This window comes from Cucurbita pepo, chromosome 15 (genome assembly GCF_057944985.1).
Source record: "Cucurbita pepo subsp. pepo isolate OVF chromosome 15, ASM5794498v1, whole genome shotgun sequence".
NCBI classification, from domain to species: Eukaryota; Viridiplantae; Streptophyta; class Magnoliopsida; order Cucurbitales; family Cucurbitaceae; genus Cucurbita; species Cucurbita pepo.
The window spans coordinates 4,352,896-4,366,262 of NC_141812.1; the positions used below are offsets into that span (position 1 = coordinate 4,352,896).

Genomic DNA, 13,367 nt, shown 5'->3' on the forward strand with positions numbered 1-13,367 from the left:
AGTATCTGCTCGCGATGCCACCGTCTTTCATACATGTGCTCCTTGCCTTTACCTGAAAAATGATGTGGCACACAACCTATGTATTTCGAAGAATACTCAATAAGTGGCCCCCACTATAAGGGTCATGCAAATGCAAACACATGCAATCATGCTTTTGAGACCTATCTCTATTCTCTAGAGGTGGCCTCCAGTCTCAGACAAATTGGATGTTTAGTACTTTCCTATACACAACCCATATACACAACCCACACGTGCGAGTGTGAATTTCCAAGGGGCTCACATGCCCCCTGGACTCTCTGGTCAAGCTAATCTGTCGCAATGTCCAGAGGTTAGTGGAACCCATTGGTGTCATGCTCCCATGAACACCCTCATCATCATATTGTGCGTGTCCGCACTCATCGTCTTTGAGGAAGTATCCCTATACTTATGAACACACAACACGCATGAGGTCCTCTAATTTCCATTTTATTATCTCTTCTGACACAACCCTCTAGTCTCATCTCTTTGTTACATTAACACATGCTCGTTGGATATTTATATTAATATCATTTTCATGCTCTTAAGCTTGTGCCCTATGTCGGTCTATCGACATGATGCAATATGGAACTCATCATCATGCAATCATCATACTCATCAAATCGCCATAAGGTGCATCAAGCATATCAAGTATTTCATACATCGAAATATATATTATGCACATCATCAAGCATCCTAACTCATACATCATCATATATTAGTATACAACATCATACAATACAGCTAATACATCATCATATACTAGTATACAACATCATGCGATACAACTCATAAATCGTCATAACTTATACATCGTAAATTGTTACTCATACAATTTCTAGTCTATCCTATAGTAAGACCACCTACTTGATTAGCTTAGGTTGATGTCTCCAATTTATACTGGGTGAAAGTTTGATTTTGTCTTTTATATCGAAGTCAACCTATGTGAACCCATGACATCAATGTTAGACTTCATATTGTGCGCGTTCGCACTCATCGTCTCTGGGAGAGTATCCATATGCTTATGAACATACAATATACATGAGTCCCTCTAACTTCCATTTTATTATCTCTTCTGATACAACTCTCTAGTCTCATCTCTTTGTTACATTAAGTAACACATGCTCGTTGGATATTTATATTAATATCATTTCATGCTCTTAGGGTTGTGTCCTACGTCGGTCTATCGACCTGATGCAATATGGCATTCATCATCATATAACATGCTTAATATGGAAAACATCAACATACAAATGTCATACAATCGTCATCATATCGCCATAAAGTACATCAAACATATCAAGTATGTCATATATCAAACTATATATATTACGCACATCATCAAGCATCATAACTCAAGCATCACAACTCATACATCATCATATACTAGTATACGACATGATACGATACAGGTCATACATCATCATAGCTCATACATCATAAACATAAAGTGCATCAAGCATATCAAGTACGTCATATATCAAACTATATATATTATGCATATCATCAAGCAGCACAACTCATACATCATCATATACTAGTACACAACATCATATACTAGTATATGGCATCATATGATATAGTTCATATATCATCATAACTCATACATCATCATAGCTCATACATCATACTTTTAACTCATACAATTTCTAGCCTATCCTATAATAAGATCACTTACTTAATTGACCTTAGTCAAAGTTCTATCTAGCTCCAAATTTGGTTACTTTCATTTTTCAAATTCGTTCTCACTTATATAGAATCTTCAGTTATTTTGAATATAAACTTAATTGTCTCAATGAAAAATCTAATTCCCTGTTTCATTGTTTCTATAGTGTGTTTGGTAATAAAACTTAAATTAAAAAAATAAGTCAATAATATTCCATTCTCATTGGATCATATTCCCTTGTTTTTTAATTCACTTTTGGTCATTGTCAATGTATTCTTATTTTTCTTTTCTTTCGGCCATGTGTATCATGAACTTTTTTTAGTTCTGTTTACCGTTTTTTTTTTTAAATCAAGAATAAAATCATAAAAAAAAAAAAAAAATCAAGCTAAAAAGAAGGAAAGATTTAAACAAAAACAGTAGTGGAGAGATTAAAGGAGGATGGTCAACTATATATATATATATATATATATATATATATATATTTTTTTTTTTTTTTTTTTTTTTTTTTTTACGGTTGTTACATCCTTACTTAGGTTGAGTACGTGACTGTAGATGGAGCTGGGAAGAAGATGACATGGATGACAGACTGTCTCGAATAAACGGGTATACGGGCATTTAAGAATGAAATTAATAATTGACTTAATCAGTTTCTAAATAGGAGAATTGTTGGGTTATAAAGCTTATTTATAGATTACTCAATGTTAGTCATAAACGACTGTATATAGTAAACTTAGTCATATATATACCCAACTGTATATAGTAAACTTAGTCATATATATACCCAAATGTATATAGTAAACTAAGCTATGTATATACACAACTGTATATAATAAACTAAACTGAGTCATATATATATCCAACTGTATATAGTAAACTTAGTCATATATACCCAATGTATATAGTTAAACTAAGCTATGTATATACCCAACTGTATATAATAAACTAAACTGAGTCATATATATACCGTGATGTAGTTCTTTAGTATGGTAAATGACATATAAAGTAAATGGTCATAAACAACGGTATATAGTAAACTAAGCCATGTATATTCCCAACTGTATATAGTAAACTGAGCTATATATACCCTAATGTAGTTTTTATGGTTGTTCTTTAGAAATGTAGTCATGAATATGAACTTTTGCCAATATTCCTCACTTTTTTTTTTTCTCTTATGTTCTAGATCGAGTGTGTGCATTGTTGTATCAATGAAAAACATGAATAATATGAAAACTTCTTAAAGATCTTTGTTCCACGGTCTCCACAACCACATGTGTCACGATTGTTAAGACCTAATTTCATGACTATTTCTTGAGTTAATTTCATTATGGGTAGGGTTAGATGCATAATATTTTTCTACACACGGTGTATGTGAACTTCACTAAGTTGCACACTAGAAACATGTTAAATGATTGACGACCACCCATTTGGAGATTATTCGCCATGGCCACTACACTCGCTCATTCAACCAAGTTGGTGTGCGCCTTTGAATGCTAGAATATTTGTTGTCGTATAAGCACATGCATGCCTTCTATCGCTCAGCACCCAACCTCGATGCTACACGTTGTTGAGGATATGTAGCCTTCAATTATGGTTTACCATATGTATCATATTTGACATATGATTATAAGCTAATATCTTTATATGTCACTCGCCCATAGGAGAGCATGCACATGACCTCCCTTTCGTGTCCACCATCACATACACCTTGGAAGGCTAGAGGATTTATTGTCGTGTACACACCCTCCATCACTTGTAAAAATATTAATCTTAGGATTAAGATCAAATCAAAGGACAAGTCCTTTTTCGTAGGAATCCATAACATACTTAGGATTAAAATCAAGTCTCATATGATCCTCTTGTAAAATATTAATCTTCTCAATTAACTGATTTATAAGGAGATATTAATTTTTTTTTTCTTTTCATTTTTATACAAACTGGTTATATATGATACTCACTCACACGTCTTTCCATGAATGATTTTTATTTATTATTATTGACTTTATAGGTTATTACATGAGCATGATCATTTCGTACCTCAACTATATATGTTTCAAGATTACACTAATAATCTTAGATTTTTTTTTTAAAAAAATAACATATAAGGTATTGTAATTAAAAATAATTAAATAATAAAAAATACTTTTCTTATTTTCAGTTTATTTCAATTAAGAAATAATAAAAAAAATTATTTATTTATTATTCTAATAACTAAATGAAAACAAATTTGAGTTTCCACTAACTATGTTCTAACATTATATTACATTTTAATTTATAAAATATTATTAAAATTTATTATGAGATTTTGCATTTTTTTTTTTTTTTTTACATAAATTATATTAAAAAAAAAAAAGGAAATTATTCCTTAAAAAATTCTTTAAAACGAATATCTTTTTTTTAAAAAAAAAAAAAAAAAAAAAAAAGAATAAATTAAATTTTGGAAAAAAAAAATCTTAATTTTAAAATTTTAAAAAATTAAAAAAAAAAAAAAAAAAAAAAAATTAGTTAACACGTGCTCCTTGCTGGACCCCTATATCATCTCCCCCGGAATCCCCGTCTTCCATTGCAAGGAGTGTACCTGCTCATTCTTCTCTCTTGCAGACAATTTAGAACGCTCTCTACATTTCTTCGCCCAAGATTTCCTCCTCGAATCTACAATTATCGGAACAAACGCCCATTCGATTTGACTCTTTTCTTCCTCTCTTCAAGATCTGCATTCGCCTCCTTCTTGGTAACGCTTCTCTCCATCTTTTGATCCCTACATTTTTCTCTTTTCTGTCCGCAATACTATTAGATCTGATGCATTTTTCACTTCTTTGTGTTTGATTTGTTATCTTCGGTTTCCCGATCATACTTTGCCATTTGGATCCTTCTTTCTTATTGTATATCTCTGATTCTCTTGATTCAATTGTTTGTTTTTCATTGCTCGAATTGAATCTCTTGGTTTCTTTTGTTTTGCTGTCTTGAAGATTACCGCTTCTCTGGCGGATTTTGTTTTGGTTTTTCTTTTTTGTTGAGAATGTATATGACCTATTGTATTTGAGATTTTCTTGTAAGGAGAATGATGTTGGAGAGTGAATCTTGCAGTGTCGTTCAATCAGAATGGATATTGATAGTTTGGTTACCTGGAATGAACGTTTGGGTCTCTAGTGATGGTGATTGAATGAAATAGTTTTAGTTTACTGTCGAATTTCGATATCCGCTGAAATTTGGTTGGTTTAATACGATTTCAGCTTTGCAGTGTATTGAATCTCTCGGTTTCTTTTGTTTTGCAATCTTGAAGATAATCGCTTCTCTGGTGGATTTTGTTTTGTTTTTCCTTTTGTGTTGAGAATGTATATAACCTATGATATTTGAGATTTGAGATTTTCTTGTAAGGAGAATTATGTTGGAGCGTGAATCCTGTGTTAGAATCTTGCAGTGTTGTTTAATCCGAATTGATATCAATAGTTTGATTTCGTGGAATGAAAATTTGAGTTTAATGATGGCGATTGAAAGAAATAGTTTTAGTTTACTGTCGAATTTAGATATCCTTGATCGTCCGGCCGCTGAAATTTAGTTGATTTAATACGACTTCAGCTTTGCATTATTGTATAGAATCTGAAAACTTAGTGCCCAATCCACCTGCTTCCAATGGGTTCTTGTAATGAAGAGAATCTTCCTGCTGTTGGAGAGGTGGAGCAACCATTTAAGATCTTTGTGGGCTATGATGTTCGTGAAGATCTTGCATATGAGGTCTGTCGCCATTCCATCTTGAAGCGATCTTCAATTCCCGTTGAAATCATACCAATCAAGCAGGCAGATCTAAGAACGAATGGTGTCTATTGGCGTGAGAGAGGACAACTTGAAAGCACAGAGTTTTCATTTTCCCGGTTCTTAACTCCATATTTGGCGAATTACGAAGGATGGGCAATGTTTGTTGATTGTGATTTTCTTTATCTAGCTGACATTAAGGAACTAAGAGACTTGATTGACAATAAGTTTGCAGTTATGTGTGTCCACCATGATTACACACCAAAAGAAACAACAAAAATGGATGGTGCAGTACAAACTGTATATCCAAGGAAGAACTGGTCTTCAATGGTTTTGTACAACTGTGGGCATCCAAAGAACAAATTGTTGACACCTGAGACAGTCAACACTCAAACTGGTGCATTTCTTCATAGATTCCAATGGCTTGAGGACGATGAAATTGGGTCAGTCCCATTTGTTTGGAACTTTCTTGAGGGCCATAACAAGAGTGTAGAGGGTGATTTAACCACTCTCCCTAAAGCAATTCATTACACTCGTGGTGGACCATGGTTTGAAGCTTGGAAGAATTGCGAATTTGCAGATCTCTGGCTAAAAGAAATGGAGGAGTATGAGAAGGAGGCCGTGAAGAAATCTGCAGAATAGAAAGTAAGTTCTAAAAAAGCTTAATTGTGGAATTGAAATTCTTTGGATATTTGCTTCATATTCTTTATACTTGTTTGGTTGATTGAAGTGTAGATTCTAATATGGAATATGAGATAGTATGGAGCTCTGGAGGTAGTGTAGTGGGTATCTGTAGTTGTATTAATATGTGTACCTAATTCAGGTGATGATCAGACTTTGATAGTGTTGTATTCCCTACACATTCCCTTGAATTATACGTATTTATTATGTAATTTTGTATAAGAAATTCATGAATGTCGTTGCTGTAATATTGTATAAGAAAAAACTTGTAGCTGGTAATAGCAATTCCCAAAATTTATTGATTGAGAAGCTATTTATGTTTCCTTGTTCTTGATATATTGCATTTATAATAGGGAGAATGATTGAATTATAGGGATCTGATTAATTATTATTTGGCACATTTCTAGTTCAATATTCTTCTTCCTTTTTTAATCAAACTCAGATTTTTTTTTTTTTTTTTTTTTTTTTTTTTTTTTTTTTTTTTTTTTTTTTTAGAAATTGGATTAAAATTTTAATTCAATTCTATTTATTCTTTGATTTAAGAATAAGAAATAAGAAATCATTTTAAGGGAAAGTTAAATTTTGATAATAAATGATAAAGAATTAGTCGGAAGGAAAGTTTTGATAGCAAATGATAAGAAATCACTCTATAGGAAGTATGATTTGGATTACTTTGTTGATCGATTATCTTAACGCAATTATACTTATTTGAGATTTGAATCACTCCACGAGTAAGATCAATCATGATTTACTTGGAATGATTCTCAAAATGCAATCTAAAATATAAAGAAATTTAGTCATTAATTAAAAGAAAATGTAAGAACACTAATGATAAGGAATCATTCCAAGGGAAAGTAAGACTCGAATTATCTGGTTGATCAAATATTTCAACGCAAGAATACTTATTTGAGATTCGAATCACTCCACAAGTGATATTGATCATATTAAGCTTAAATAATTTTCTTCACGTCTTCCTTAAAGTTTATAATACATGATTGATGTCTTGCTTCAGTGTTGATCTTCTGAGGCCAATCTATTTAATTTACGCATGAAGATAATGGTTTTTCTTCTTCACTAATAAATTGGCTAACTAGACTAAATTCGATCCTTACATTCGATTTATTTATTCTTGATCTCGAAAATCTGTTTTGATCCGATATTAAATGATTAAAAATATGAAATATGATATGGTTTATTTATAATTAAATCTAAGGAAAGAATAATATATGTAATTTTTCATTTCTCGTAACAACCTTACAACGTTCTCTATTTGTCGATTCTTTTGAGTAATATGTATATCTAGAAATGTTCATTGATTCTTTATTAACACCGTTTAAAACATGAGTATCATCGTTAATAACATATTTTTCTACACGACCATGAAAAATCCACCACCCTCAAAGGAGTATTCCAAACATGTCGACTTTTGGATGATAAACTCATACGTTAATATAATTTTTTTTTCTATTTAAAGACTTGTGTGAGATGTCAAGTTGATATGAACACGATGTTTCATCTTGAAGTGTTATGAAGTGAAAGGTTGTGTGTCATGTCCATATCCTTTTGTGGTTAGTTTGTGACGACTCATACTTTCCTCACATGTACTTCAAAACCTCTCCCCTTTGTCTTCTCATGTAATCCTCCTAAATTATTGCCATGGATTTTGAAAATAAAAAGTAAAAGATCAATAGTTTTAACACGAGCTCGGTGAGCTAATTCTACTCCGATTCGAGCTATAACACACGGTTTCATAAAATTGTACTATTTTTCCACTCTTCTGTCGTATATATATATATATATATCCCTTATTATAAAATAATATGGAAATTTATTTTGAAGGCATATATGATATCTGCAACACTCGATCTTGACCCGAAATTAAAAAATCGATTTTTTTTTTTTAAAGTTGAACTTTTAAGATTTTATCGAGGGCCTTAAAGGTCGAATTTCAAGATAAAGTAGAAGAAAAAAATTCTTAGGAGTAAATAGGTCCCTTTCATGCTTGCCTAAAAGAAAATTGGGTTAGGGTTATTGAAAGAATCATTATGGGCTAAAAGACATGCCGGTTCACCCTGACTTGCTACCCGTATCAGAGGTCCCGCTTTGACTACATAACCCGTGCGTGACCCATTTGACCCGACCCGTTATCTCCACGTGTTGCAAGCACAACACGACTCTTCTATGAGGAGCATGTGGTACTTGCATGTGGTGAACATATACTAGCGCGTGGGGGTGTTTTGTCTCGTTTAATTGTTTTTCATCTAAATTTCGACTTGAATTAGAACCTACCAAAAAGTTTTTAGGAATTTTGGAGCTCCTAACACGCTAAAAAACTAGATAGGGAGTAGCCAACATGTGTCACTTCCAGGTTTCGTCTCCCACTTGCGCAGTCGTGTAAAACTTTGCATATCATCTTGTTCCATACGTGAGTCGCTAATAAGGGAAGCTTATGGAGGGGAATTAATGGTGCACCATGGAGTTTCTAAAACGTATGATAGGCTTATTGAACATTTTTATTGGCCTAAAATGAGACATGATGCTAATAAAATTTGTGCTCTTTGCTAAGTCTAAGCTTCACCCACATTATTTATATTCTCCGTCACTTATTCTTAATGGTCATTGAATTGATATTCAATGGATTTTGGTTTAGGTTTATCTGGGACGAGGAAAGGTAGTGATAGCATCGTTATTGTAGTGGATCGATCTAGTAAAATGACTGATCTTATTTCTTGTCACAAAGGTGATGATGCAAAACATATTGGTGACTTGTTCTTTAAAGAAGTTGAACATTTGCATGCATGGCGTTCTTTTTTTTTTTTTTTTTTTTTTTTTGTGAATTATGATGAAAATTGTAACGGCTTAGGCTTACCGCTAGTAGATATTGTCCTCTTTGGGCTTTTCCTTTCGAGTTTCCCCTCAAAATTTTTAAAACGTGTATGCTAGGGAGAGGTTTGCACACCCTTATAAAAGGTGTCTCGTTCTCCTCCCCAACCGATGTGGGATTACACAATCCATCCCTCCCCCCCCCCCCCCTTAGGGTAAGTGTCCTCGCTGGTACTCGTTCCTTTCTCCAATCGATGTGAGACCCCCACTAAATCCACCCCCCCTCCCTTCGGGGCCCAGTGTCTTTACTGGCACGTCGCCTCGTGTCTACCCTCTTCAGGGAACAGCCTCCTCGCTGGCACATCACCAGGTGTCTGGCTCTGATACCATTTGTAACGGCTCAGGCCCACCGCAAGCAGATATTGTCTTCTTTGGGCTTTCCCTTTTGAGTTTCCCCTCAAGGTTTTTAAAACATCTAAGGAGGGGTTTTCACAGCCTTAGAGTGTTTCATTCTCCTCTCCAACGGCGGACGTGCGATCTCACAAAAATGGTAAGGTTGAGTTTGTTCATAAGTTGCGCAAGAAAGTAAAAATAGCAAATTGAGAAGAAAAATTTCAAAATTGCTTCTAAAAGTAATAAAGGACCCAAGATCGTCATCTTTAAGCTAGAGATTGGGTTCGGGTGCATTTTATAAAAAAAAAAAATTCCTACTCAAAGAAAATCCAAGATCTTGCAACGAGAAGATAGATCTTTCCAAGTTCTTGAGCACATCAACAAAAATGTTTATAAAATTGATTTATCAAATGAGTATGGTGTTAATGCAACCTTTAATGTTCTTGATTTGAGTTCTTTCGATGTAGACGGTAGCTAGAATTTGAGAGTGAATCCTTCTCAAGAGGGGGAGAATGATATGAACCCAAGGAACATCTATTGTCGAACCTCAAGGTCGAATTACAAGGTCAAGAGCCAAGAAGCTATAACGAACTTTAATCACTTACATTCAAGCTATGGTAAACTCGTCAAAAGAAGTTTTAGAAGATATTGGAATCTTTTCACATGTGCAAAGTTAAGCTTCAACATAGAGATGCATTAACTGCATTCTTCCATGTAATGAACTCATACTTGAATTTATGACACTTGGTCGAGAGATGTTACACATTTTTATTGCATTATTTTAATTATAATTATAATTTTTTTTTTTTTTTTTATCATTTAAGTTAGTTATTGGTTATATCTTAACTCGCATAGGTTACTAAATTTCTTAATTAACTACCACTTTAAGATTATGAGTATATTTAATTCATATAGATTAAGGTTTTCGAAGATTTTTTTTTTTCCTTTCATCCTAGACATCATATGTTGAATTAAAAAAAATAGTTTTTTTTTTTTATAGATTTGTTGAGAGCTAACCTTTTCAATTTTGTAAATTTTTATGTTTTAGAACTTCTATGTTAGAGTCATTCAAGTGATGTTGATCAAACCACTTATGGAATGATTTAAATCACGAGTTTAGAAACAAGTTTTTATTTACTATTGATCTTGATCATCAAGGTAATTTATTCCAGAACTTTCTCTTGAGTTTATTCCTTATCGTTTTTCGGGTTCTAGGATAATTTAGATCTTAATAAGGTTGTTAGCCCGAATTTTTAAAGTTACATAAAATTAAATAAGTTGTAGAATTCAAACCTGAATTTTCTTGAGTCCTGAACCAAATTCATGGTAACTAACTAGGTCAAGAATGTGAGTAAGATCACACGAGTAGACTACTTACTAATTATTTTTACACTAACCAGTTATTATTTTCTTTTTCAAGTGATAGTTGGTCAGTTGATCGAGGTGGGAAGCTTTTGAGGGTACTATGTTTATAGAGAAGCGTCCTAGGACGTTAAATAGAGTAAAAGGACTAAAAAAGTAAATACCAACAATCCCAACTCCTTTGGAGAAAAAACTCTTAACAAAGAAAAAGCATACGCAAGGCGTCTTTTACTTCAGACACAGTTTCACGGTGTTCCAAATGTTTCAACTGGACCTATTACACGATCCAAGGTAAAGAAGATTCAACAATATTACACGATCCAAGGCGAAGAATATTCAACAAACAGGGTTTGAACCTACACGAGTGAAGCCCAATAGATTTCAAGTTTATTTCTTGAGCCACTCAAACATATCAACATTTGTTGAAAGATTTTATTGTTTTTTTGTTTTCATTTTGCAATGGTCAAATGGTCAAAATTGACTTCATCTTTTGTGGAGATTAAAGGGGATCGGGATTGAATCCCGGCCACAAACGTCTTTTGTCGGGAGACTATAAATATCCACAATATGTTATGTATAAATGAGATTGGTGGATGAATGTAATTCAGTTCTCAAATTGAGACATTTCCCTTAGAAATCCGAGCATCATATTTTCCTTTTCTAAGTTTGAAGCAATTCTTGTGGTAGAATTGTACCCGAGCCATTCAATCAAATCTTGATCAAGTTAGATTGTGGAGTGACTCAATTTAGAACAAGGTTCCAAATCGTGCTTCTAGATCTTCGATCGTAAGAGGTAATCTAATTCTAGCCTTATCTCTTGGTTGATCCAAATTTCGTATAACGAGGTGTTGATTACTTTGATTCAAGGGTTATTGCTCAAACAAAAGCTTGGATCGTTGGGCTGAGGATTAAGGTTGCCTATCATAGACACCAGACGATGTGCTAGTGAGGAGGCTATTCCTCGAAGGGGGGTAGACACAAGACGATGTGCTAGTAAGGACGCTGGGCTCCAAAGGGGGTGGATTTGGTGGTGGTCCCACATCGATTGGAGAAAGGAACGAGTACCAACGAGGACACTAGGCCTAAAGGAGGGTGGATTGTGTATATCCCATCACACGTTTTAAAGCCTTGAAGGGAAGGCCAAGGAGGATAATATCGGCTAGTAGTGGGCTATGAAATGATAAGTATTTAAAAATAATCAGTAAGTGGGGTTAAAAAATGCATTCACATACAACATATATCATGATTACTGCGACCTAATTTCATGACTAGTTCATGAGCTCTATACTTCTCTACACATTATCAATACACATGTACATGAATCTACTAAGCGAGATCATTAGCATACGTTCACCATGATTAAACTGCACTCTTACGCTACTGGAAATCGACAGAAAGAAACATAAACAATAACATGAGTACACGCTTTTATAAAATTAAGGGTGTCAAATGATACTTTTAAAATTTTATGGGTATTTTTAAATTTTCTTTTTTAAAATTTAAAAATATTTTTTAAATACAGTTAAAAGTTGAAAGATATTTTTGAAATATTAACCGTCTTCATCCATAACTAATCCATAACTAACTGTAACCATATTTTTGAGATTTTTTTTTTAAAGTTTAAATTACAAAATTTAAGAATATTTTTATTAATTTAATTTTTTTTTTAAAACTAGGTTTGAAATGAAACCATTACATGGGATTATATTCAAAATGTTAACCTTATTATTATTTACGATAACTCCATTAATAAAATATTTAAAATATAATATAATATGTTTTATAAAAGAAAATACTAATGTGTATTAAATGTGAAGATTAATATATACTTTTGCACGAATATTAATTACAATTAAAAAAATAATTTTGTAATATTTATCTAATTTTTAGTCAACTTCCCAACTCATTAAATGTAAGAGAAAACATGCATTCTCATGTCAATTCATAACATATATTTTAATAATAATATATCACATCACTCTACCATTAATTAATTTAAATTTAAAATTTTATTATTGTCCTCCTTAGATTTTCCCGCTTCCCCTCAAGCCTTTAAAACGCGTCTGCTAGAGGAAAGTTTCTACACCCTTATAAATAGTGATTTGTTCTCCTCCCCAATCAATGTCAGACATCCCAATCCACCCCCCTTTGAGGCCAGCGTCCTCGCTCCTACTCTTTCCTTCCTTCAATCGATGTGGGACCGCCCCCAAATCCACCTTTTTTGGGGCCAGCGTCCTTATTGACACACCGCCTCGTGTCTACCCCCATTCGGGAAACAGCGAGAAGGCTAACACATCGTCTGATGTCTAGCTCTGATACCATTTCTCAATTTGTGCGTGTCATCCTTGCGCAGGGCCATGTTAATCTTCTATGTATCATTCCAATTTTATCGAATGTCCCTTTATATATATATGTATATATATATTAAGATAAAAGATTTAAAATATATTCATTTTATTAACAAAAAAAAAAATTATTTGTGGTACTAAAAATTAAAATATTTGCAATTATTTTTAGAAAATTACGTAATTTTAAGTTTTTTTTTTTTTTTAATTAAAAAGAATTGATAAATTTGACCAAAAGAAGGATCGGAAAATTCGCGAAGAAGGATTGGGGGAAGCGCTGGAGAGAGAATGCGGAATGGCTGACGTGGATCTTTACATAAAATATATTATTA

The 13,367-nt window shown here is 33.1% G+C and overlaps 1 protein-coding gene and 1 non-coding gene across 4 annotated transcripts; one reads left to right on the plus strand and one right to left on the minus strand.

Annotated features, from left to right (window-relative positions):
• Nucleotides 1–4,230: 4,230 nt before the first annotated feature.
• Nucleotides 4,231–6,433, plus strand: LOC111776279 (protein CDI). Of its 3 annotated transcripts, XM_023655692.2 has the most exons (3): nt 4,231–4,409; nt 5,276–6,076; nt 6,167–6,433. In XM_023655692.2, the coding sequence occupies exon 2, from the start codon at nt 5,312–5,314 to the stop codon at nt 6,071–6,073; it is 762 nt and encodes a 253-aa protein (XP_023511460.2). In that variant the 5' UTR covers nt 4,231–4,409; nt 5,276–5,311; the 3' UTR covers nt 6,074–6,076; nt 6,167–6,433. The 3 variants fall into 3 exon arrangements, with proteins under 3 accessions (XP_023511460.2, XP_023511459.2, XP_023511458.2); XM_023655691.2 differs by having other exon boundaries at nt 5,258–6,433; XM_023655690.2 differs by having other exon boundaries at nt 5,276–6,433.
• Nucleotides 6,434–12,997: 6,564 nt separating this feature from the next.
• On the minus strand, nt 12,998–13,101 carry LOC111776527 (U6 spliceosomal RNA). Its single transcript, XR_015412018.1, has one exon. It is a non-coding gene; the product is annotated as a U6 spliceosomal RNA (small nuclear RNA).
• Nucleotides 13,102–13,367: the final 266 nt, after the last annotated feature.

Excerpts from the sequence above, each read along its gene's own strand:
- LOC111776279 (XM_023655691.2), top strand. The coding sequence starts at position 5,312 with ATGGGTTCTTGTAATGAAGAGAATCTTCCTGCTGTTGGAGAGGTGGAG.